At 38.9% G+C, this 23,970-nt stretch overlaps 1 protein-coding gene across 1 annotated transcript in view; it reads left to right on the forward strand.

The window, feature by feature from the left end:
- Positions 1-23,970, forward strand: part of TEK (TEK receptor tyrosine kinase) — a 43,289-nt gene that overhangs the window by 13,124 nt on the left and 6,195 nt on the right. Inside the window, exons 3-18 of the mRNA XM_082783028.1 lie at positions 4,907-5,017; positions 8,175-8,327; positions 10,611-10,742; positions 11,725-11,865; positions 12,583-12,711; positions 14,440-14,594; positions 15,488-15,629; positions 16,021-16,182; positions 17,018-17,152; positions 17,817-18,110; positions 19,146-19,445; positions 19,860-20,017; positions 21,258-21,468; positions 22,504-22,614; positions 22,975-23,165; positions 23,563-23,676. Of these exons, the coding sequence (XP_082639154.1) occupies positions 4,907-5,017; positions 8,175-8,327; positions 10,611-10,742; positions 11,725-11,865; positions 12,583-12,711; positions 14,440-14,594; positions 15,488-15,629; positions 16,021-16,182; positions 17,018-17,152; positions 17,817-18,110; positions 19,146-19,445; positions 19,860-20,017; positions 21,258-21,468; positions 22,504-22,614; positions 22,975-23,165; positions 23,563-23,676 (2,639 nt within the window). The remainder of the gene's footprint in view (positions 1-4,906; positions 5,018-8,174; positions 8,328-10,610; positions 10,743-11,724; positions 11,866-12,582; positions 12,712-14,439; positions 14,595-15,487; positions 15,630-16,020; positions 16,183-17,017; positions 17,153-17,816; positions 18,111-19,145; positions 19,446-19,859; positions 20,018-21,257; positions 21,469-22,503; positions 22,615-22,974; positions 23,166-23,562; positions 23,677-23,970) is intronic.

Below are 23,970 nucleotides of genomic sequence, written 5' to 3' on the forward strand. Positions count from 1 at the left end.
CTTGGTAGGAAACCTAAGCCTGGAAAATAACTGCCCACAGTTCGGCACAGCAACACATCAAACACTTCCGATTTGCACAGTCTGTCAGCACAAAAAATCCAGCACAACAATGGAAAGGGACTCCAGGGAAGTTTCTCTGATTCTAAGAAGGTTATTCACAAAAATACACTGCACGCTACACTTTGGATTTGGTTTGGGTTATAAGGCTATGAAGAATAGAAAAAATAATTTTGGCAGTGAGAGAGATGGTGGGGTGCAAAGGTGGGTTTCCCAAAGACCAGCACTCTGTCCTGTATATGGCCTTGTAATATTTATAGGACAAATTATAAAGCACAGAGATTACCATAAACTACAGAAAAAATCAAGGAATTCTGGCTAGTATCCCAAAGCAAATCAAGTTTTTAGAACTTCCACTGATTGTAGCACGATTTACTGTATTGCTAACACTTTACACCACAGCAGCTGGGCTGTGAGGACAATTGACATTTTTTGTCTTAATTTCTAAAGTAAGAAGAGGAACTATCATCTCCCAAAATTACACAGTCCTAGAAAAAAAAAAAAAAAAAACTTAGAAAAAGAGATTTTTCTTTTGTCTGAGTTATGCCTGGTGTCTATTTGTTTCTCTTGGTATGGGAATGTTCCAAGAAAGGCGGGCAGGACAAGCACATTTTTATTTGTCTTGTGTCTCTTCTGGCCCAGTGTTGTCTTGAAGGGTTTTCTTTCACCAAGAAAGCTCTGAGTGTCCACCTCATTTGCATGGCAGTTAATTCTTTTGTTTCAGAGGAGGCTGCAGTGGGAAGGGGGACATAAGATAACAGCCCACAGAAAGCTCTGGAGGAGGGAATGACATCTTCATGTTGACCCTCCCTCTGGCAGAATGCCGATGAGCTGAGCACAGCTCTGGCTGCCGTGTACAGCAACCCTCATGTGTGGATGCGTGTCCTCTGAATCGATCAATTCTTTGCAGTCGCTATCTGTGCAGCTAGCAACAGAGAAATTAATCAAACTTTGAGAGCTTCTTATTTTGTTCTAACAAAAGAACAAAAAGTTGTTCTAACCAGAAATAATGCAGCATTCATGTCAGCTGTAGGTAGGCTTCTATGAATCATTTCTGAGTTTGAGTCTATTCCTCAGATTTTCCTTGCAAAAGCTTGACTAACAAAATTTGAGCTAGAAACTCAGTGTTGAACGGTCTAATCAGGCTAGATGGGTGAGAAAGAGGCATGACAGACATTCTCAAAGCTATTAAGTCCACAGAAAGAGGAAGAAAAGGTCAGTGAAGGACTATGCAGTTTGGCAGAGCATCTGTAATTGGAAAACATGCCTTTTTGCCCTTTACTGTTGTTGTCTGAATAATTTTTAAAGACGCAGCATGCCTGTTGTCCAACACTGAAAGTTAAGGAAGAGTTGAAACGTGCCGTTTCCAACTGAGGACACAAAAGACACAGGAAGGAGAAGCACTTTTGAAAATCCAGCCACTGTTTTACAGCCTCTGGCCAAAAAGCCACTGAAACACTCACTGAGCATCAATCACTTGGGTAGCCCCTCTGACTTCATGGCAGGGGAAACAGCCACCTGCTTTATTATGTACCTGTTGTCAGATGTGAAGATACAGTGAAGACGTTCACTATATAATAGGAAGAATAACAGATTCATTTTCCTATTTTACTCTATGCATGTGCCATTCTGAAAGTAAGGAGTCCATTTTCCTGCATATTTTAGTATTTCAGCATTATGGTTACACATGTAATATTCATGCATGCAATAATAAGGATCAGACTATGCTTTTCATGTAGATGGGGAGTAACTATTATACTGTATATAGCATACACACCTAGAATAGAACACGACATAGTTTGCCCTGCATCTAGTCATACACAATTTGTTCAATTTCTCTACACCATAAATATGTTTTTTCACATATATGATTTTGAGTTTCTCCCACAGAAACTCTCCAGAGCAGGCAAAGGGACAATAATGGAAACACTAGTGAGAGAACGTTACAACACTTATCCTGCAACTCAGTTCATTATGTCTCTATAAGGAATTGGCACACTCAAGATGTGAAATCATGAAATACAACTCACAGTCTAAAAATACTTTGGAACTGAGCCTACCAGGGACCATGGGTTCCTTTCTATTGCAACAATACTGTGAAGAAAAAAAGGCTTGTGGTTAAGCTAAACAACATACAAAGAAAAGAAAATGGAAACACAAAAGTTTAATATCTTGTTAAAACAATTAGTAATTCTTCACAAAATTTAGTCCAGAAACCACTGCAACTAAAACACTTATGATCATTTGTAACTAACTGTTCATTTTTAGGAAAGCTCTTGAATTTTTGTTTCCTAAATATTTCACGGTTTTCAACAGGTATTTGTTATTCACAAATAACATCTAATTCAGCAGCTGACAGAAGTTGGGACTGCTCTTAGTTTTTGTTTACCTGTTTTTAATGAGAACTTATTTCATTATTCTATATGAGAATTCTCTGTTTCTCTAAGACATAAGCAGAGATACCAGTGCCTTGGTAACTTGGCAGAAGCTTGATGGATTCCTGCTGTACCATGCATGTGCCAGGTAACATGCAGGAAGAGTCTTGCTGAAAACATGTGACAGAGGCTCATTTCAGTTAGAAATAAAACTTTTAAACATCAACATTCACAAGGAAAGAAAATTCTGGCAGAAAGGCTGGCTTGGATTGACAGAAATGTTTTAATCTTTTCTCAAATTTTACTTATTATTATTTCACATAATGATACACAATCATTTTGATTTAAAATTAAAATGCCATTCTGAAATGGAAGTATTAATATATTCTTTCCATAAATATTGCAAAAATACTACTTTTTTTTTTTTTTCCCTCAGATTTTACAAAATACTATTCTGGAGGTATTAACACCATTATAGCTTCATATTAGCTTTGGAGCAGCATCTACCTGACGCTTATCTACAACTCTATTACATGTAAAATATAACAGGAAGTTAGTTGATTTTTTCCCCTGTTTTCTGATCCTATCCCTCTATATTTATTAGCAACCAAATTTCAGTCATGGACTCCAGATTTGTTTTCTGCAACCACTGGCAAGAACCAAAGTAGTTCCTTGATAGCTTTCTAAAAATGGAAAAAAAAAAAAAAAAAAAAAAAAAAAAAAAGAGAGAGAGAGAAATTAAAGATAAATGGTTTTTTTATGATTAAATTGCCTAGCAGTTTATACTAACTTGTGTAGGTGTTCCTTAAACAAAATATCCCATGAAATAAATATGACTTTAATAAAAATGGATCCTACACAAGTACAGAGCCAACCAGGCCAGGACCATGAACAGCTCTGAAGCAGTCGCTTCCAGCTGAGGCTCAGGTGAGTCTTTCTGTTGGAGAGGTCCCATGCACCTTCCTGGCAAGGAAGGAAGGGCAGTAGCACTGAGCTTCTGCAAGCTGGCAGAAACAAGATGCAGGAGAGGCTGACCTAAGAGCAGCATGCATGGGAGGCACTTAAGGCTAAACAGCCTCGGTAGTAGAAAGAGAAAATGGGCTAGTAAAAATCAATGCTTCACATCCCTGGGCACTGTACAAAGAAGAGTACAAGGATGTAAAAGGCTCAGAAAAGGAGCTGATTAGGCAACTTCCAGAAAAACTCAGAATTTTCTTGACACATGACATATCTATTAATAACAGTAGCGCATAAAATCTCAGGACTAAAACTATAAGAAAATGTGAATTTATTCTAAAAAAAAAACCACTCAGTTTTCCCTAGGAACTTTCCATCTAAAAGAAAGGAAGCATCTTTAATTTCACCTACCTTGTTTTAAAGTAATATATTGAAATTAAAACGAACATTTCACTGGTTACAAAAAATAGAGTTTCTTGAGATTCTTCTGCCTCTACCCGATTTTGACCTTTCTTCTACTGATAATGATATCTAAAAGACAAAAATTCTGTGAAAATCCCTCTATCTACTACAACCTTTTTTTCTTAAATCAAGAGTTATAAACAAACACATAAAAGTACTTTTCTTTTCCTTTTTGAGCAGGCAAATGAATTTCTATTTCCCTGGAAACTAAAAATAAAAAATAAAAATTTGGAAGTTTAATTCAATTATTAATGTTGAATGCAATTCCAGTTGAAAAATCCACTAGAAAATTGTAAAATACCACTGACCTAGAAAGCTCCTCCCACAAAATCTCTATTTTAATTAAGTCACATTTTCAGATGAAAGTATTTTGGTAAAAACAACACTGGCTCTGAAAACAGTTTCTTCGTTTATTCTCAGTGCAGGCTAACACCCTCAGCATTTACAGACAGCAGTTGAACAAACACGAAGATAGGCCACTCTATCTTATTGCCTCTCCCCCAACCCCTGCAGTATGCTGATCTGTCTCAACTGTTCTGCACCAGAAAGCTGAACCAGTAAAGAACTGAGTCACTCAGCCTATTTATTTGTCTGCCAACGACTGCTTGTTCCCTACAATACATTTTCCAGTACTTTATCCAGTCTGTTTGAAAAATGTCTCAAGGGATGAAGAAACTTAGGAAAGCATTTTACAGCCAGGTGGAGCTCCTAGTTAGGAAGTGTTTCCAATTACTCAGCCAAACTCCCTTTTTCTTTTCTTTCTTTCCTTTTTTTTTTTTTTTTTTTTTTTTTTTTTTTTTTTCTATTTTAATGCTCCAGGTTCTAGTGGCACTCTGATGTTTCAGGTTATTGTTAGATTATTATTAGTGTTTGCAAAAGCACAGAGTAGAGATGGCTGATGCTAAATAGTCAGTGTGTGCAATAAGGCAATTTAAACATCAGAATCTGAGTGGGGGTCATGCTGTAAAACCATTCCCAGCTTCCAGCCCAGAGATCAGGTAGAGATAACAACTCCTGCTATTTATCCTAAACTTATGTCCTGTTCTGTTTTTTAGCTTCATTCCACCCAGTGGCCTTAACTGTTACAGCAAACAAGGGAGAGCACGTGAATATTTCCTTCATCAGAATGGCAGCAAAAGAGGAAGATGCAGTGATCTACAAAAATGGTAATTAACCTCTCCTCTTCCTACTATCATTGTCTTAGCCACCTGCCACATTCCTTGAGGCATAACTCCTTATGCATCTAATGTTCCCTAAAGGAATTATTTCCAATATCTAAATAGTGAAATTGTTTGATTTATTTCTCTTCCACCAGAACGTCCAATGCCTTTGCTTGGTTCCTTTTTCATTCCTTTTTTGTTTCTTTCTCTATCCCCTCATATCTTTTTTTTTTTTTTTTTTTTTTTTTTCCCTCAGAAGGTTTATTTACTGAATCTGTCTTTGCATTTCTACTGCTTCTCAACTGCATACCATTCCCTCTTCAAATGGCTTTCATAGGCCATTGAGCTTCTGTGACGCTTTTTAGATTAAGAAATTAAGCACTAGTAAACTGCTGATAGAAAGGCAGAACTGTGAACAGAACCTTATCTTCCCTTCATCCAACTACAAAAATAGTCAGGTTGTAGAATTTATGACACCAGCTTTTCTGTCTAACATAGCACCTAAATCACATGTAACTAACTCAGTGCTCAGCTGCACATTGCTGCTGCCCAGCACTTGGAAATATGTGCAGTTTGCTGTGTACCTCCTGTAGAAATGGAGGTAGCTAAAATTCAGTGCAATCATATTTAACCAGAATGTTAAATGTCAGCAAATTCTAGCTGTGGAAAGCACATGTAACAACATTCTGCTCCATCTTTGTCTACTGACAGTCTAGTTCACAGTGAACTACCAGGAGATAGGGAGTAAGTAGAGCAGGATGATGTCAGTATGTGCCAGCACACCGCAGAAGACTGCATGCAGTCAGTCAGCTTCAGTCCCACTTACTGAACACTCACAGATCCTTTCTGCAGGCTGGGAGAAAAAAATCACTTGTCCTTTCAGGGTCCCCAAGGAAATTTTGTGACCCCCCTGTCAGCATTTTCCCATGCAAGTTCCAGCTGGTATGTTGGTGCAGGAGTGTTTACATCCTGGTGCTGCCTTAGCTGGGGCTCCAACTGGAAATTTGGCAAAAAGCCTCAAATTAACTCTGGACAGTAGGTCAAGTCCTCCACCTGAGACTGCAGCTGAAATATCATCCCAGAGGATTCCTGATACAGCACCTGGCAGAGAACAGAAAAAGCATGTCCTGATACATTTAACTGTTGCTGTCTTTTGCCTCAGTCATTTAAAGTAATGCTTCCCCCTTGCAAGCCCTCACAAAGGTTTTCCAGTGAACAAAACTGGTCTGTTAAACAAAATTGTGTTAAGACATTGACATAACATGGGCCATCATAGAAAATGAGCCACAGAAAGTGACCCTTGCTAATGCAATGCTAGCATAAGGCTTTCTTAATACTTTGCTGTCAGCATTGTTTGCAGATTATGACTCAAAAGACATGCAAGCAAACAAAAACAGTTCCAGAACTAATCCCTTGCATTCATCTTCTTTGGCCTTGTTTCCTTGATGAAGGAAACATCAGACTTGTTGTCATGGTCTTATCTTCTTGCTGTTTTGACTGTGACTCTCAACAAATTTTAATCTTTCGAGGCTGCCTGAAGTTTGACTGCTAGGTAGTATGATCCCAGACAGTGAGCACCTGCTTATCTTCAGCCTGTGCATTATTTCAGCATAGTGAAAAAAGGTCTGTGGCTCCTTACCAGGTTCCATTACCACAATAAATGTAAGGAGATGCAGAACATACAAGCGTTTGGTTTGTGGTAGTATTATCTGGTCCACAGCCACTCAACATAAAAGACTAGGATGGGAAATAAGAGAAGTAATAAATAACCAAATGCACAAACCCTAAGAAGCAGCAGATAACAGAGACAACACCGAAGGCCAGAGTTCTCCAGCTGCTGAGAGGAAGAACACCACACGCTGAGGAGTTTCAACTAGAGCTGATAAGACGGGGGATTATCATGGTTCTCAAGGAAAAAAGGGCAAATTTATGATGAGATGATCAAGGGGGACTGGGAATGAGTGAAATAACTGTATGTTTGGGGACAGAGCCAATGGGGGGAAAGCAAAGTGGAAAGTAACAAGCATTGGAGAAAGGTGCAGAGAGCAGGTAAAAGGTGTCACTTGCACCAGTGTATGCTGCAAGCCAGGACACTTGCCTGGCACAGCCTTGCTCTACAGTTAGTCCGATCTTATTAAACTGTAGTCTTAATTATTCTTCAACATGAGTGCGCACATCTAACATGTCTGTGCATGTCTATATTCTGCTGGTGACCTTCAGGCCAGATCAGAAGGCAGGCAGCACAACAGGACTAACTCCTCACAACTGGAAATGCATGCCTGGAAACAAAGGGTCTTTGTAGGGCCAGCGGATGGTGACACTGGGTGTCTATGTCCAATTACGGCAGGGACCTTTGTGAGCCAGTGTTTGTGAGCATGTACACATATGTTTTGGTGATTGCCGGCTGGAACAGGCATCAGTAGGCTGCAGCAGCCTTGCTGCAACAGATTGGGGTGGGAGGACTCCCTGGCATCCTAAGTGCACTGGATGGAGCTTCTGTTTGACAGCAACCCATGTTCAAATGTTGTTACTTGGTGATCCAGAGGGATGGGAGAAGACTAAATGTTTTCACCTTACTTAGCAAGCATGCATGACCAGCTACAGCAAACCTAGAATAATACAGACAAGCTCCCACGGTGGGGGAAAAAAAAAAAAAAAAAAAAAAAAAAAAGAGAGAGAGAGAGTTAAGTTTTATATTAATATTTCATATTAAGTTTGTGAAGAAATGATAAAGCTGTACTATTGTCTTCCTGTAAATCTCTGAGCTACTGAGATTAAATAGGACCTGCCCAGCATTTGCTGTTTGACTCCCAGCCACACTAGGGCTTCTTACAGGGAGTCACCCTGACTTCAAGGAAGCCCAAGGAATAAAAAGCTTTTAACCACAAGACTACTAGCAACATTCTTGTAAAGCACTGCTTAACTCCAAACTGTTTGCACCATTCATCTGCTACATCTCAAGATTCAGCTTCCTTTTCACTTGTACCTCTCCAACTACCAAGAACTAGCACAGTTAAAGAGCTGCCAGCAAATTCATAACTCATGAATATATTCTGCTGCTTAATTCATCCCAGCTGTCCTTCCTCAGTGACCAACTCAACCTTGCTCTGGCTGTAAATGCTGAATGACTTCTGTCCTCTGTATCTGTGTGCTCCTTCCCCAGGTTCCTTCATTCACTCCGTGCCCAGGCATGAAGTGCCAGGCGAGCTGGAAGTCTCCTATCCTCATGTTCAACCACAGGATGCAGGGGTTTACTCTGCCAGATATATAGGAGGAAACCTTTTTACTTCTGCTTACACAAGGCTTATTGTAAGACGTAAGTTCCATTACTGTGTGCTAATGATTAATTGTTTAATGTTGTAATGAATCTGACTTGAAATCTACACTGTGCCCAAATAAGGCCCAGAATCTTCCTTGGCATGAGCTGCCATCAGCTTATGTCATAAGAATTTTTTTCCCAACAATCTTCAGTATAAACTGATCATGATTTAAGCAGCTGAGAGAAAAAACAAACAAACAAACAAAAAAACCCCACAACCTTCAAATTTAGGTTCAATTCATCTAACTATTGCCAAGAGAGACAGTTCTTTTCTCAGCAACTCAGCTTTTCAAATATCAAGCAATTAGGAACAAAGAAGGCAGCACAGGGTCTCTCATGAATATATGATGTGGATATGAGCAAAAATTACAAATTTTCAAATGTCTCTGTTCTTTATGGTAAGTTATATCCAAACTCCATCTATTCTAAAATAATCTTAGCGTACAGCATTGCAATTTCACAAACTACCCCAGTTTGTTTAAAATTGCCATAGTTAGCCATTAAAGCTCAACTCCCAGTGGAAAACTGGACCACTTCACAATGCAAGTGGATATTTTTTCTTAAGCATTAGAGATGGCTGGTAGCCTATGCTGCCATGCCCTATTTCATCAGATATAAAGAAAATTATATTCTATTAACTTGAACAGAAATGTAAAATTGATGTGTGAAAATAAATAGCTATTAAAGCATTTTATATGATGGACAAAATGTTTCTGAAAGTAAAACATACTTTACTTGCTAGCATCCACAGGATATCCAGGAGTTGCAAATGAATCAATGTAAAGCCCCAGATTTGGATTCTGAAGCTATGACCAGCTTACAAAATAAAATATAAAAAGGTCTGTTCTCTGCTCCAGTGCCAAGTTGCACAGCAGATGACTTGCCCATATACTGCCCACAAATTCTCTCCCATCCCTTGGAACTGCTCAAAAGCCTTGTGCATCCTGCCTATTAGGAAAACTCCTTGGGTGTAGTCTGGGACAGTTGTAGGGAACACACTAACAGTAAAGAGAAGGAATGATTTAGCCACTGCTTAGACACATGTTCAGGCTTTCTCTGAGTTACTGTTATAGGCATAGATTGATGATTTTAACAAAGGTTGTTTTTTTTTTGTTTGTTTGTTTGTTTGCTTGTTTGTTTTTCCCTAAGTATGCACATTTAGTAATTTCATTTTTGGAGAAGGGGGAGACAAAACTCCCCCTGGGAGACAAAAATACCATGTTGACTCATTAAATGTATGCTGAAATCTAAAAGAGCTGTTCCAAGATTTAATTAGCTAAATTACTCCAGTTTTAGTGAGCCTATTTCAGTTTCCACTTTACCATCTTCTCTGTTCTAGTTTTACAGTAGAGAAAGTCATGAAGATCACTTTCTGTGATGTACAAAACATTGTTACAAATCAAATACTGAAAACTGTGGAGTCCTCTCAACACTGATTTCAAAAGCAACTCAGTGAATTTTGTATCTTTCAGGGATTTGTTAAGCATTTGCATGATGAGGCAACACACTCCTGTAGTGAAGTTAAGAGGTTAAGTTTTGCTTCTTTTAAATCAGTAGCAAAACTCTCACTGGCAGGATTCATAGTAGCAGTATCTTTTTAAATTAGGAAGTGGGAAAGAAAATCCTGGCATCCTGCATCAAAACTGATATATATACTGACTGCTCTTAGTCCATTTTTTCTAGAAACATGTCATCAGTTGATTGATCCTTATACAGGCCCAGTGAAGACAGTAAAGATATAGCAGAGGTGAACCTGCTCTATTGAGCTTTCAAGAAAAATACTGCTACAGAAAAAAATCATCACTTGCCAAATGCTGGTACAATGCCAGTGATGCCAAGGTTGAACCTGCTGGCTTAATATTGGTACATCCAGCTGCAGGTGAAACCTGGAGCTTTTGTAGGTCTCAAATCCCTGCTATAAGAACAGGGAAACATGTTTTTTACATGAAACATGATTACATGAAACATCTTTGCCAACTTCCAAACTTACTTTCCTAAACTAAAAATAAATAAAGAAATAAATCTACCTCTGATTTCAGAAAAGGAAGACTTTCACAGTTCCTTCTCTGAAAATGGTAGGTGGTGTATCTGTGTACTACACAGTTGATCTGCTCCAGAAAAAGGAAAACTTCCACAATGAAAAAAGTGTCTCTTCATACTAAGCCAGTTGGCCAGCATTTTGGGGTGGGAGCATATGGATCATACTATCACTTATTTTACTGCTTGACTGGTTATTGAATGAGGAGACAACAAACTTGTCATTATATTTCTGCATAAAAGGATGTGAAGCTCAGAAATGGGGCCCTTCCTGTAGCTCCCACTGCCCTTCCTGCATGAACAATGGCATTTGTCATGAAGATACTGGGGAATGCATCTGTCCTCCAGGTTTTATGGGAAAAACATGTGAGAAAGGTAAGCGAATATTCTCTTCACAGATTGCTTATTAATTTGTGCACTGTAATAGAAGTTGGCAGAATGCAGTAGCCTTGTTTCACTCTTTATAGCTATCACATTTACAGCTGGTGCTGGAGACAAGACAGTGTTGGGTGAGATGAACCTGGAATTAGCATAGCAGCTCTTGTAGTTAAGACAAATGTTTCCAATTCCTCCAAAATAAGCATGCTTGAAGCTGCTGACTGACTGTTAAATGCATGATAGACTGCGGGATCTTAAGCATACACTGGCACTGGGAAATGAAGTCCTGTGACAGATTCCGAGGCTACTCCTGAACAAGCTGCCACCTGGTCAGAGGGTGAATTGTCTCTGGAGGAGCGTATCAATAATATATGTCTGCTTGGGCATATCTGTGTCTGTGTCAATTAGTTTGGATTCTGGAGTAATTGGAGCAGGAGCACACTGCACACTGATCTGTCCAAGCAACTTATGAGTACAATGCTAAATATGTACCGAAATATTCTGACCAAATTGCAGTGCTGTAAATACTACAACTCAACTATTGGAATAGATGACACCTGAACCACTCTAATTACTCACTGGTCATAGCAGAGAAGCAAAACCTTGAGCAGTTTTATATGCACTGGCTTCTAAGAAGGAGATTTGGTTTTCAAAGCATTGTTTGCCAATTAAATATTATAAAGGCTTACGAAGAGGGTTTGTTGCTGAAGCTCTATGCCCAAATATCCAAAGCAATAGAGGCTTTGATGACGGGTTCTTATATGGCAGAAAGCAATGTTTGTTTCAGCTGCCAGAACTTACCATTAGTGCAGCAATGCCTTACGATGTTTTGGAAGTTAATAGATCTAGTATCTGGATGGTAAAAATATAACTTTTATTTTAATTCATGTTTTCTATTGTCTAAAGCTGTATCATTGGAAGCATTAGCTCTCTTGCAGACTTACTGCTCTTGGATCTTTCACTCTCTTCCCTTCAATAGCTTGTGGAGACAATACATTTGGCAAAACATGTGAAGAGAGCTGCAAAGAAAACTATGGCTGCAAAAACTATATGTTCTGTCTGCCAGATCCATATGGTTGTTCTTGTGCCACAGGATGGATGGGACTGGAATGTGATAAAGGTATAGTCAAAAATATGGGGAATGGTGTGAAGAGTCCTTAATGTGCTACACATATGAAACACAGAAGGAAACTAACAGAGGAGAGTAAGAGAGGGAAATGTTTCCATTCTGTAAAAAAAGGGATAATAACATTTAATTACCTCAGAGGAGTATTTCAGATCCTCAAAAGAAAGATTAAGCAAAGTTGCAAACTATTCAAATTTTTCAGCAAAATGAATTGATGTTGTAACATCAGCTCTGATAACAGCTATAGCCCTGCCATATTTCTACATGTCACACTGAGCTATTCACTGTCAATCACATATCCAACTACTGGGCAATAATTAGCCTTGTTCATTTCTATTAGACTGAAATCTCTTTGGGACATGATGCACATCTTCATGCACATGTAAGTTCTATGATTCATTGGTGCTGTTAACACTGATGAAGTTTTGACACTACCACAGTGCAAGTGTGAAACCACAGTGGATGTCAAAGAAGCTTCCATATTTCCATCTAGCTTACAAATGACAGGCAGGGATATAAATATGCTCTATATTTCATGTTATTTGCTCTCTAGATGCTCTGTGGATGACTTAGTGCTGCTACATAGAGTTTCAAACTCAACCCAACTGAGGGAAGTAAACTCTACTGGAGAGAATTTATGCATGAAATTGAAAACTTATGGAAGACATTATCTAGTACCTTTACACTAACTGGCAACATATGTACTTGCAGAGTGCAAACCTGGTTTTTATGGATCAGATTGCAAACTCAGATGTAATTGTCACAATCGAGGGACGTGCGACAGATTTAAGGGCTGCATCTGCTCCCTTGGATGGCATGGTCTGCAATGTGAAAAAGAAGGTAAAGCAAGGTAACACGGTAGTAAATGACTTTTCCCCAGTGTAACTGAAACAGATCTTCATGATGGTGTAGCATTTCCACTTCAGGCTGGTATCCTTATGCTGTCAATTACATTCCAAGGGCCCACATGTATCTGTATACCTTTATTGTAGTGTGGTGTTTCTGAGCACTATATGATGCATTTTATAGGCCAGCATGCTACAGTTACATCTGACTTAGAGCAGACTTATATCTGCTGCTTACACCAGGTAAAGGATTGCCAATAGGCTGAGGGAGGTGATCCTTCAGCTCTGCTCAGCATTCGTGATGCCATACTTGGAGTGCTGGGTCTGGTTCTGGGACCCCCAGTACAACAGCAACCATATCAGGAAGAGCCCAAAAATGGCCACAAAGTTGATGAAGGGACTGGAGCACCTCTCCCATGAGGAAAGATTGAGGGAGTTGGGACTATTCACCCTGGAGAAAAGAAGGCTTGGGGCTATCTTACCAATGTGTGTTAATACCTGACAGGAAGGTGCAAAGAAAATGGAGCCAGGCACTTTTCAGTGGTGTCCAATGACAAGACAGGAGGCAGTGGACACAAAATGAAACACAGGAGGTTCCCCCTGAACATCAGGAAACGTTTCACTGTGTGGGTGACCAAGCACTGACACAGGTTGCCCAGAGAAGCTGTGGAGTCTCCCTCCCTGGAGGTCTTCAAAAGCTGCCTGGACATGGGCCTGAGCAACCTGCTCTAGGTGTCACTTGAGCAGGGGGTTGGACCAGGTGACCTCCAGAGGTCCCTTCCAACCTCAATCATTCAGGGATTTTGTGACTTGCTTTCATTAAATGTAGTGTTACAGTCCTTACTCTGTAGGCTTTGACATCAGCCTTAATATCAATTACTGAAAGGAGCTGGACGTCCTACTATCAGCTTTTGGATAGGTTTGTGCTGTTTTACCTTTAAGGTTTATTGCATACCTGTTACTCAGCTGCACACACTCCTACACCACCAGGTTCATGATCTGAAATTGATGACAGAGACACTAGGACTACCCCAGAGTTTAAAGCAGCTCTGCCTCTTTGACAGAGTTAGGCTTGCAAAGCTGGATGTACTTCATTCAGAATACATTTGGATTCAGGCAAGGCTGGCACACAGCATTTTATGAAATGCACTCAGCAACTATCATTTCTGCTTGTTAAATAAAGTGACGAATTCATTGTTAACTTTTAAAAGTTTTCAAACACACGCACGCAAAAAGTAATAAATAAATAAATAAATAAATAAATAAATAAATAAATAAATAAATAAAACAGCCAAAGAAACAAAGCCATGACACAACCAGCTGAACTACACCATTGTGATCCAACTGCTCTTGTGAAAAGACATAATGGAGAGCTAATAGTTACTACACATTCATTGCAAATTGTGTGCATGATTTTGCCATAAGTAGTGTGTGTGTGCTTAGAATATAAAAAGGTACACGAAAGAGAGGGAACGAAAGAGGAAACGAAGAATGCATAGAGGGGTTGTTTCTTCTCACATGCTGTTTACTCTGTTATAACAGTGTTGACTTTGGTAAGCTTTGGATATCTGTGGGTATGCTCACATACATGAGGGAGGATCAGATACGTATGCTGCCTAAGCTTTCCAGTGTACATGTGCATTATATGCCTAAGCGTGTTTGATGCTGCCTTTTGAAAGTTCTGTTTGAAGGATGACATTAAAATATTATATATATTCTGCAGGTTCAGCAGATCTTTCACCTCAGATAGAAAACTTACTAGACCCTGTGGAACTCAATTCTGGTGTCGAGTTCAAGCCTTTTTGTATAGCTACTGGAATGCCACTTCCTAAATCTGAAGAATTTAAACTTTTGAAGCAAGATGGAACTGTCCTAAGGGTGGGCTGCTGATTAATTGCTTCCTGTTATTTCTGATATTTATACTGACTTTATCTGTATTTAATGCACACTGTGCTTTATAAGCATAACATGAAATTCCAGTATTCTGAGATTATCATATTGCTTATCACACTGCTCATTGTTTGCTGTTCTTTATTTACTGAGTTCCTGTTCCAAAAAGTTTAAAACTTTGCTAGAATCCACATGACTTACAGGGCTAGCAAAAACAAACAAACAAAAAAGGTGATTTAGATGAATGGCTCTCACATAGACTAGGACCTGTTGAACAACCAAATCAGATCATGTTGACATTCCTGAAAATGAGAAAAAAATCTTGACTTGTTGATAAATTTATAAATTATACTTTGAAATATATATAAGTAACTTACTTTTAATTCTGCTCTTCCTCTATGACTAACTGGTAAAAATATAAAATATGTTACTAAATAGGGTAGAAATTAATCATAGTCTCTGAAATACTAGTGATTATTTATTTTTCAATTTTCAATTATTATTTTTAAATAATTTTAAATATTTTTTCAATTATTGAATCTATGTTGTGTATTGAAGTTATGTTTACTATGTAAACACTAAAAGAAGGAATATATATACAGCCTTTGATTTAAACAGATTGAAATCAGATACATGGATTAGGATTTAAATAGAATGAAATCAGATACATGATCAAACACAGCAGTCACCATGTGAGCTTCCTCAACTGTAGAAATAGAATTCACGGACTGAAGCATATGTGAATCTATGGAACTGACTTCTATAGAGCCTCTCTAGTGACACCACTAAACACTAAATGAATTCCGAGACTGTGAGAAAAGTGGAATGGAAAAAATCTGTAATGCCCACAGTTTTCAGGTCCATGTCTTTTTTCTTTTCAGCCTTCCTTAATTGTCACCAGTAATCGCTCTGAAGCTATGTTTACAATTAATCGAGTCCAGCCCCGTGACACAGGAACCTGGGTCTGCAGCGTGCAGACGGTAGCAGGAATGGCAGAGAAACCGTTTCAAGTTACAGTTAAAGGTAAGAGCATAAATCTTTTCTAATATCTTTGCCTCTCTATTTTTAAAAGAAGATTTATAGTCTAACATGGCAGGGCTTGCCATTCCTGAGCTGTAGAAAGATGTCTGAATAAATATGTACAGTCAGAATATAAACATAAGCCTCTTATAAGTGGCACCCTAATTAACTGTATTGGGGTATAAAAGTGTGATGGTAAGGATTAAAAGAATAGGCAATTTTTTATAAAAATTTTTTGAAGAATACAAACAGTGAGTTTTAGGGTCTAAACCCCTGTCTACTTTTTAAGAGTTTGGAAGAGCATCTCCCATTTTCCTGTAGATGTAGGAAGATACCAGAGTTTTACTGATGTAGGGAATTAAAAGGCTGGTTTAATACTTGCATTCTTGCTCAGTTCCTCCTGTGCCACAGTATGCCCCACGGCTGACAGACAGTGGACATAATTTTCTCATTATTGATATCAATGCTGAGTTACATCTTGGAGATGGACCTGTTGTGTCAACAAAACTCCTGTACAAGCCAGCAAAGCGGTATCAGTCCTGGATGTCTGTAGAAGGTAAGATTCTCTAATTCTCTCAAACACAAATTTCACCTACTTACTGAAACATAATTTGGTGTCTGCCCTTGACCCAGATTCAAAAGTCTCTGTAACCTAAAGCTAAATCTTTTATGACTGGCCACGTGGCTCTGCATAACAGTACTGTATAATGTTAATGTGAATGTGGTACACTGACAGTGGTTGGAAGTGTTTATTCAATTTTCAGTAATCAAAAGGTTCCCCCCTTCCTCCCTAAGATAAACAGTACTCAATGCTGGGCCCAGCTGTTGAAGTCCTGTGCAAATTCCAGTTTTTCAAAAGCAGTGAGCAGTATGAAGAGGTACTGAAGCATCTGCTGTATTCCTGTATGCTTATTGTGCCCTTCACTGCAACAAATATTTTACGTAAATAATGATTAGGAATGGTATGGGTAAAGTGAAGCCTGCTTGTGAGTGAGATGACCACTTTGTCTAAAATAGTACAGGAAACATTACAGGAAATTAAACAAGTGAACAATCATTACTCTAATCCATGGTACCCCAAAATCTGCACACAAAATACATACTGCTGAAGTAACCAGTCCTGCTCGGACCCAAAGGAAGGATTGATGGAAACATCCCTTGGGCTGGGTCAGAACCCAGCGGTTACTATGGGCTTATGTTGCTTATGTTAAAAATCCACATATTATATGCTTCAAATAGCTTATCTTAGGGAATTAGGAACAAAAGAAGAGCCTGAGTATCTTACCTTCCATGTCTAGTCATTCAGGAATACATGTATTTTCCTGCCCTTTTCTTTCTTATAATTTTTCAGTATGGGGTATACAGCTTTACTGTTTCTTTCTCCATCTCAGTAAAAGGCACAAGCAAAAGACTGGACAATCTGGAACCAAAAACAGAGTATCAGTTCTGTGTTCAGCTGAGTCGGCAAGGGGAAGGTGGGGAAGGCCATCCCGGACCACAGGCTAGCTTCACAACAGCTGCACTTGGTAAGTCATCCATCACCTTGGCTTTTCAGAAAAGGGCCATTTCGGAGGGTTATGTCTGTGGTCTGCTCCCTGATCGGCCAGAGCAGTTTCATTTGAGCAATGTCAGCAGCTAGATGTGAAAAATATGGAGAGCCTTTTGAAATAATCTCAGGCAAAGGGGAAAAACAAAGCAAAACAAAACAAAACAAAAAACAGGGGTGAAGAAAACAACCCTGTATGTAAGACAGTTCTATTATGCTCCCTGATTTAGAAGTGAAGGATCTGGGAAAGGAAAATATGCATAATTTGCCTGACTAAGCAGCAGAATTGGAGATAGAAAACACTTTTGCATGCTAGTCCTTCCTTCTAACACCAGATTGGTCCTTTCACTTACTATTAGATCAATTTACTTTAAAAATTAAAATGTCTGAACAAGCAGATAAGTTTTCAGTTCACTTGAGGAGACAGCCCAAACTGAATACTGACGTACAAAATAAATGAGGATTCCACTAGGAATTACCAAACAAGACAGCAAATTTCTGTTAACTGGGTGGGGTGTGGGAGGGGAGAAATGCCCTTTGTCACTCTAAGTTAGAGCAAGTGGCTGGGAATAACTGGTACCCCTGCTTTGGTTTACATACCAGATGTGAAGTGTTGTTCCCTGTCTCACTGTGGCTTCTCCAAGGTCTTCCTCCACCAGAAGGTCTCACACTCCTTCCAAAAAGCACAACATCACTGAATTTGTCATGGCATCCTTTAACGCTGAGGACAGAGGACGACATTCGTGTTGAAGTGGAAAGGAAGAGCGTGAATGACAATGGTGACGAGAGCAGTGTTATTACTCAAGTGCCAGGAAATATGTCCACACTGATCATTAAAGATCTTGAGCCCAGACAGCAATACATGTGCAGGGTACGGGTGAACACCAGGTCCCAAGGAGAATGGAGCAACTACCTGTATGCGTGGACTTTCAGTGACAGTAAGTAGCTGATTCACTTCCGTTTAATTCTTCCTCTTTCCCCCAGCGGTCAGAATGATTGTTTCTTAATCACTACATTAAAATAAATCCTTTGTTTTGGTAACACTCAGTTCCTGATGACAACCTGTCATGGTTGCTATTACTATTATTATAAAGAAAATCTCTGTATTCAAAGGAATTCTTACCTTGGGAATTGTCAGGAACTGATGATGAGTTTTATGAAGAAAAAAAAAAAAAGGAAAAATAAGTGAAAAGCTTGGGAATTCACGTCTTAATATCAGTGTGATTTGTGCTTCTAACACACATAGCATTTTTTTCTCCTTGTAGTGATGAACACACAGATTTTCATAATCTAAGCTCTTTTTTAACTCCAAAAAAAAACAACACTCAGACCCTGCAGTTCTGCCATGTCAATACAGGAAGAGTCAGCTTATAAGGAACAAAAAGAAGATGCAATGAAAGGTACACATCCCTGTGAGCAAAGTGTAGTTTCAGTGTAGCTATGCTCAAGATCAGTGCCCGTGCTTGAATTCCTGAGTGCGAACAGTGCCCTTATGGTCACAACCATGGTTAAATAATTAACCATATTACCATTTTAACTAGGTAATATGGTTAATTGCCTATTAATAACAAGCTAGAGAAGTGAGAAACAAAGAAAAGAAACCAAAAGCACCTTCCCCCCATCAGCCCTCTTCCACCTCCTCCCCCCGAGCGGCACGGGGGAATGGGGGTTATGGTCATTAACTTTAAAGCAATTATGCTGTCCTTGCAGAACAGCTTAGAGCATTCATATCCTTTTTGCAAGGACAGGGCTACACTGAATACTACTCCAACCTCTACTGGAAGTATGGAGTACTGCAATATGGGTGACTGCACATGGTTCATAAAACAGTTGTGCTCAGTTACCAAAGCTTGTCAACAAAATTCTTCTGTTTAGCACAACAAAAACACTGCATAAAGTGTTTGGCCTCTGAGGGAAGGCAGAAGAGGTGATGTGCTCTCCAACACTTAATGTGTGTTTATATCTGTTCTCAGGAATCCCTCCTGCACCGTACAACATCAAGTTTTCTAACACCACTGACACATCTTCGGTCATCTCTTGGACAACTGCCGAGGGTCACTCCATCTCCTCCATCATCATCAGCTACAAAATTTATGGCAAGGCTGAGTACAACCACATCGACATTATCATTAAGAATACCACCATTACTCAATACCATCTCAAGGGCCTCGAGCCAAACACTGTGTACCAGGTTCAGATTAACGCTCAGAACAACATCGGCTTGAGCAATCCAAACACATCCTTTGAACTGAAGACTCTTCCAGAAACTAAAGGTTAGTTATTCCAGCATGCCGGACTTGCACAAACAAGGGCTGATGGTATAAACCAGTTAGATAGAGCAAAGTCACAATATCCTTTTTTTTGACTCTCAGTTCCCTACATGGCATCAGTGAAGTGGCAACATACAGCATTTGTGTGTATTCACTAGCAAGCGCCCAACAGCTCATAAATTAATGGAGTTAATTAGATCACTGAATGTGACCTCAGCTTTGCTCTCCCTGAAATAAGCAGGTGCTCACAAATCTGAAAATCAGAGCATACAATGTCTGTGACATTTTTGTAAAACAAGGGGATATACCTACATGTCTTTACACTGTTTATAAGATGGGAGTGTCTAGCTATGCATTGTTCATGGCTTTTTCAGAATTACCTGGAAATGACAAACTCTTTATGTGCTTCCTCAACAGCTCCATATGAATCCAAAGGAGGCAAAATGCTGCTTATTGCTATCCTTGGCTCTGCAGGAATGACCTGTGTAACTATTCTCCTGGCCTTTCTCATCATGCTGCAGTTAAAGCGAGCCAACTTCCAGCGCAGAATGGCTCAGGCTTTCCAAAATGTGGTGGTGGGTTTCTAGCTTTCCTCTAGCAGTGTGGCTAAACATTTTTGCCCCATCTTTTGCAGTGTTGGTTTTTGGTTTTGTTTTTTTCACTTCCTTTTCTTTGGCCTTTCCAAATACAATCTCCTCTTCATGTATGACATTAGTGCTGTTGCTAGTGACCCAGAGCTAAAGCAATCATAGCTATAGGCTATGAGACAGATGACCTGACTTGAAAAAAGATACACACAATTCATCCTTCTCTTTTCTGTCTTGTTGTCCCTGTGTATGACAAGTATCAAGCCATGCAGAATAGAAGAGCTCGTTTTCCTTTTGTGAAGTTATGTCATTTTGAAAACTGCAGTACTTTTAACCATTGCTTTTGAGCATCAGTGACTGATCTGCCACATCTTTTTAACCTGGGGAGAGGACAGCAGGGATCAGTCAATGGCAACATCATAGCTTTGGCAGTGATGAAATTGCTGAAGTTTGTACTATCACGTAGAGCTCTCTCTCTGCATATACTTGTATCCTGCTGTAGCTTCTGCCTCACTCAGCTTTCCAGTGTTATCTCTTACTTCAAAGGGGAACCCACAAAGGAGAATGAAGCTGGGCCAAGGAACTCCTCCAATTGGATCTCCACAGGTTATTTCTTAAAAAGGGGACTCATTCAAAAAGATGAATGGTCTCCAGGCCACAAAAAGAGTCCCCAGGCCACACAGAATAGGTCCTGCTCCTTCTCTTGAAACTTTTCCCCAAAAAAGTGTTTATTGGGCATGTGTGGCTGAAGTGAAGATGTCTCAAGTATGGCAGAGAATCATTTCCTGTCTCTTTTCTTTCCTTGCATTGTCTTTCTTCAGTCTTCCTACTGAGCCTGATTAGCACAGAATTTACTCAAGACAAACAAAGAGATAAATCTTGCCCTGAGACTTAAAACTGGTTCTAAGATCAATTTTTTCAAATGATTTTTGCCCATCTCTTTCACGTTCACTAATTGGAAAACTGTTCGGGATGCCTAGTACAAAGGTACTTATGGATAAATTAGGAGTCTGATTAATTTTGTAGATCTAGGCACAAGTGCTTGATGCAGCCAGTGTCTAAAGCAGGTGTAGATTGCTAATGTACTCACTCGTGTGTAAGCAGGAGATGGTTCAGGTTGTGTGTATGCGTACACCAGTGAGCACATATGTATTCAGGGAGGGTAAGCATGGTATTGCTCAGTAAAGAAGAAATCATACTTAATGTCATTTGCTTAACTCTGTTACAGAGGGAAGAGCCAGCTGTACAGTTTAACTCAGGTACTCTCACTCTGAGCAGGAAAGCCAAAAACAGCCCAGATCCCACCATTTATCCAGTTCTTGAGTGGAATGACATCAAATTTCAAGATGTGATCGGGGAAGGTAACTTTGGACAAGTCTTGAAAGCACGAATTAAGAAGGATGGCTTACGCATGGATGCTGCAATTAAAAGGATGAAAGGTAGTAAAGATCAGACTCCAAGACTGTAGACTTCTCTTGGCTGTTTTTGTTTGTGTTTTTTTTTGTTTGTTTGTTTGTTTTGTTTTGTTTTGTTTGTTTGTTTGTTTTTTTCCAAGTGTTCCTCTGTCTTAAGAAGTGCTTAGTAGCCCCCTCCTAATGTTTAAATAAATATTCAAAATTACTAGTGACATTATAATGGCTGATACTAGGCCAAGATTTGTGTTCTGGCAAAGACTACATTTCTGCTCTGTCATGTTGGTCTATATTTCTCTTTAAATGCTAACATCATTAAGGATTATGAATTTTGTACTTCACAGACTAGTACAAACTTCACATGTGAATTTATTTGCAGAGGAGGAGCCATTAAAACATGCATTTGATAGAAACAGGTGCACTGAGCTAGCCTTGGGGCACAGCATTTAGGTATCTCGCTTACCTCATCCAGTCACAGATAACTACATCTCTGCATCTGTACACACATACACTAAATCAAGGGTCACTTGCTTTCTTTGTACTCATTGGGCCTGACTGTCATGTTCCAGAGAGAACTACAACGTATGGAATACTGCAAGAACGCATGTATTTTTTGCGATTCACTAGATTGTTATGTAGGCAAATTGGGAGACACTCAAATAAAATCAACATTAAAAAATGAGCCAAGGTCTGCATGCAGGCAGAAATAATCACAAGCACACAAAAGGAAAGATTTTTAGGCAGCTAGCTGCAGTATGATCTGCTATGACTTTTTAACTTTTGAAATAAGTGACAGTTGTGTAATATTAAAATGTTTTCTTTCTCTGGAGATGGCTGCTGCAAACGTTAGATTCTCTCCTTTTTTTTTTTTTCTCCTCTTTGAATGAAAAATCATATTTTTCAAGTAAATATAATTTTTCAAGTAATGTATCTTAGAGATTTCCTCTTTCTATTGGGAATGAAGCTGTAGTGCCCCAGGCAGCCCAGAGTCCTCACAATTAACAATATAATCCTAAATTCAGTTCAAAGGAAAACATAAATGAACACTGATTTGATTTTCAGAGTATGCCTCAAAAGATGACCACAGAGACTTTGCTGGAGAACTTGAAGTCCTTTGTAAACTTGGTCATCATCCCAACATCATAAATCTTCTGGGAGCATGTGAACATCGGGGTAAGACACTATTGAATACATGCACTTCAAAAAATCATTAAAAACAACGACAACAAAAACAGTATAGATTCATATTGTCCATAGAAACACCAGCTCATGAACAGGTTTTTCTGTGCAACACTTAGGTTAAAAAGCCAAATACACTTGGCATTAAAGCTACAAGTCCATGTTAATCCATCAGAAATGATGTTCACCAGTAGTTCTAAATTCTCTATCACACGTAGGAATTACACCATTTGATATTTCCCCATGAATCTGATTTGTTTATTTTATTGTTATTTTACATCACTGTAGGTTTCCAAATACTATTGCTGAATGTCTTTTACTTTGTGATACACTTACTATCTGATTTTTCATTAGGATATCTTTACCTTGCCATTGAATATGCCCCCCATGGAAATTTACTGGACTTCCTTCGGAAAAGCAGAGTGCTAGAGACAGATCCAGCATTTGCCATTGCCAACAGTACTGCATCTACACTTTCCTCTCAGCAACTTCTCCATTTTGCAGCAGATGTTGCCAGAGGGATGGACTACCTGAGCCAGAAACAGGTCAGTCCTAAATTTTCTACCCACCAAGGGCAGAGTATTCATTTTTCAGGGACTATGCTTTTAAATGAGATCAATATAAGGTTTTAATTTTAGCTTCGATAGCACACACAGAGTGACCATTATTTTGGTGTGTTCACTCAGAGCTATCAAATACTATGTCACAGGGAATCAAGGAGGAGGCATTCAAACTTACAAATGATGTAACTAACTGCTCTCATCTTTAGCTACAGTTTAAAATGTTCTAGGTAATGGCATACTAAGCCATTTGTTTTGGTTTTCATTTTTATTCTAAATGCTTCCAATTTTCAGTGGAGCATTGAAATAACACATTTCAAGTTCACAGATACCATAGTGATTTCTGTTTTTTTTTTTTGTTTTTTTTTTTTTTTAACTTTAGTTTATTCATCGAGATTTGGCAGCAAGAAACATCTTGGTTGGAGAAAACTATGTTGCAAAAATAGCTGACTTTGGTTTATCCAGAGGTCAAGAAGTTTATGTTAAGAAGACCATGGTAAGACTCAAAAGCCATATAGTCTGTTCTCATTTTTGTTTTCTTGTTTCTTATTTTGTATTGTAATATAAACAAAAATGTAAACTCATAGGTACTACAGAACCAATTATATACATGTATAAATACTTATAATATACTAACATGTATAAATATTTATATTAACTATTAATACACATGCATTACCTGTAAATCAGCTCAATAACAAGTTTATAATATATATAATTGACAATTACTTCTGTGAAGATGGATGGCAGTAAAATAACCAATTTTGTAATCAGTAATGAGATTTAGTTC

Source organism: Aythya marila (assembly GCF_965140915.1).
Source record: "Aythya marila genome assembly, chromosome: Z".
NCBI classification, from domain to species: domain Eukaryota; kingdom Metazoa; phylum Chordata; class Aves; order Anseriformes; family Anatidae; genus Aythya; species Aythya marila.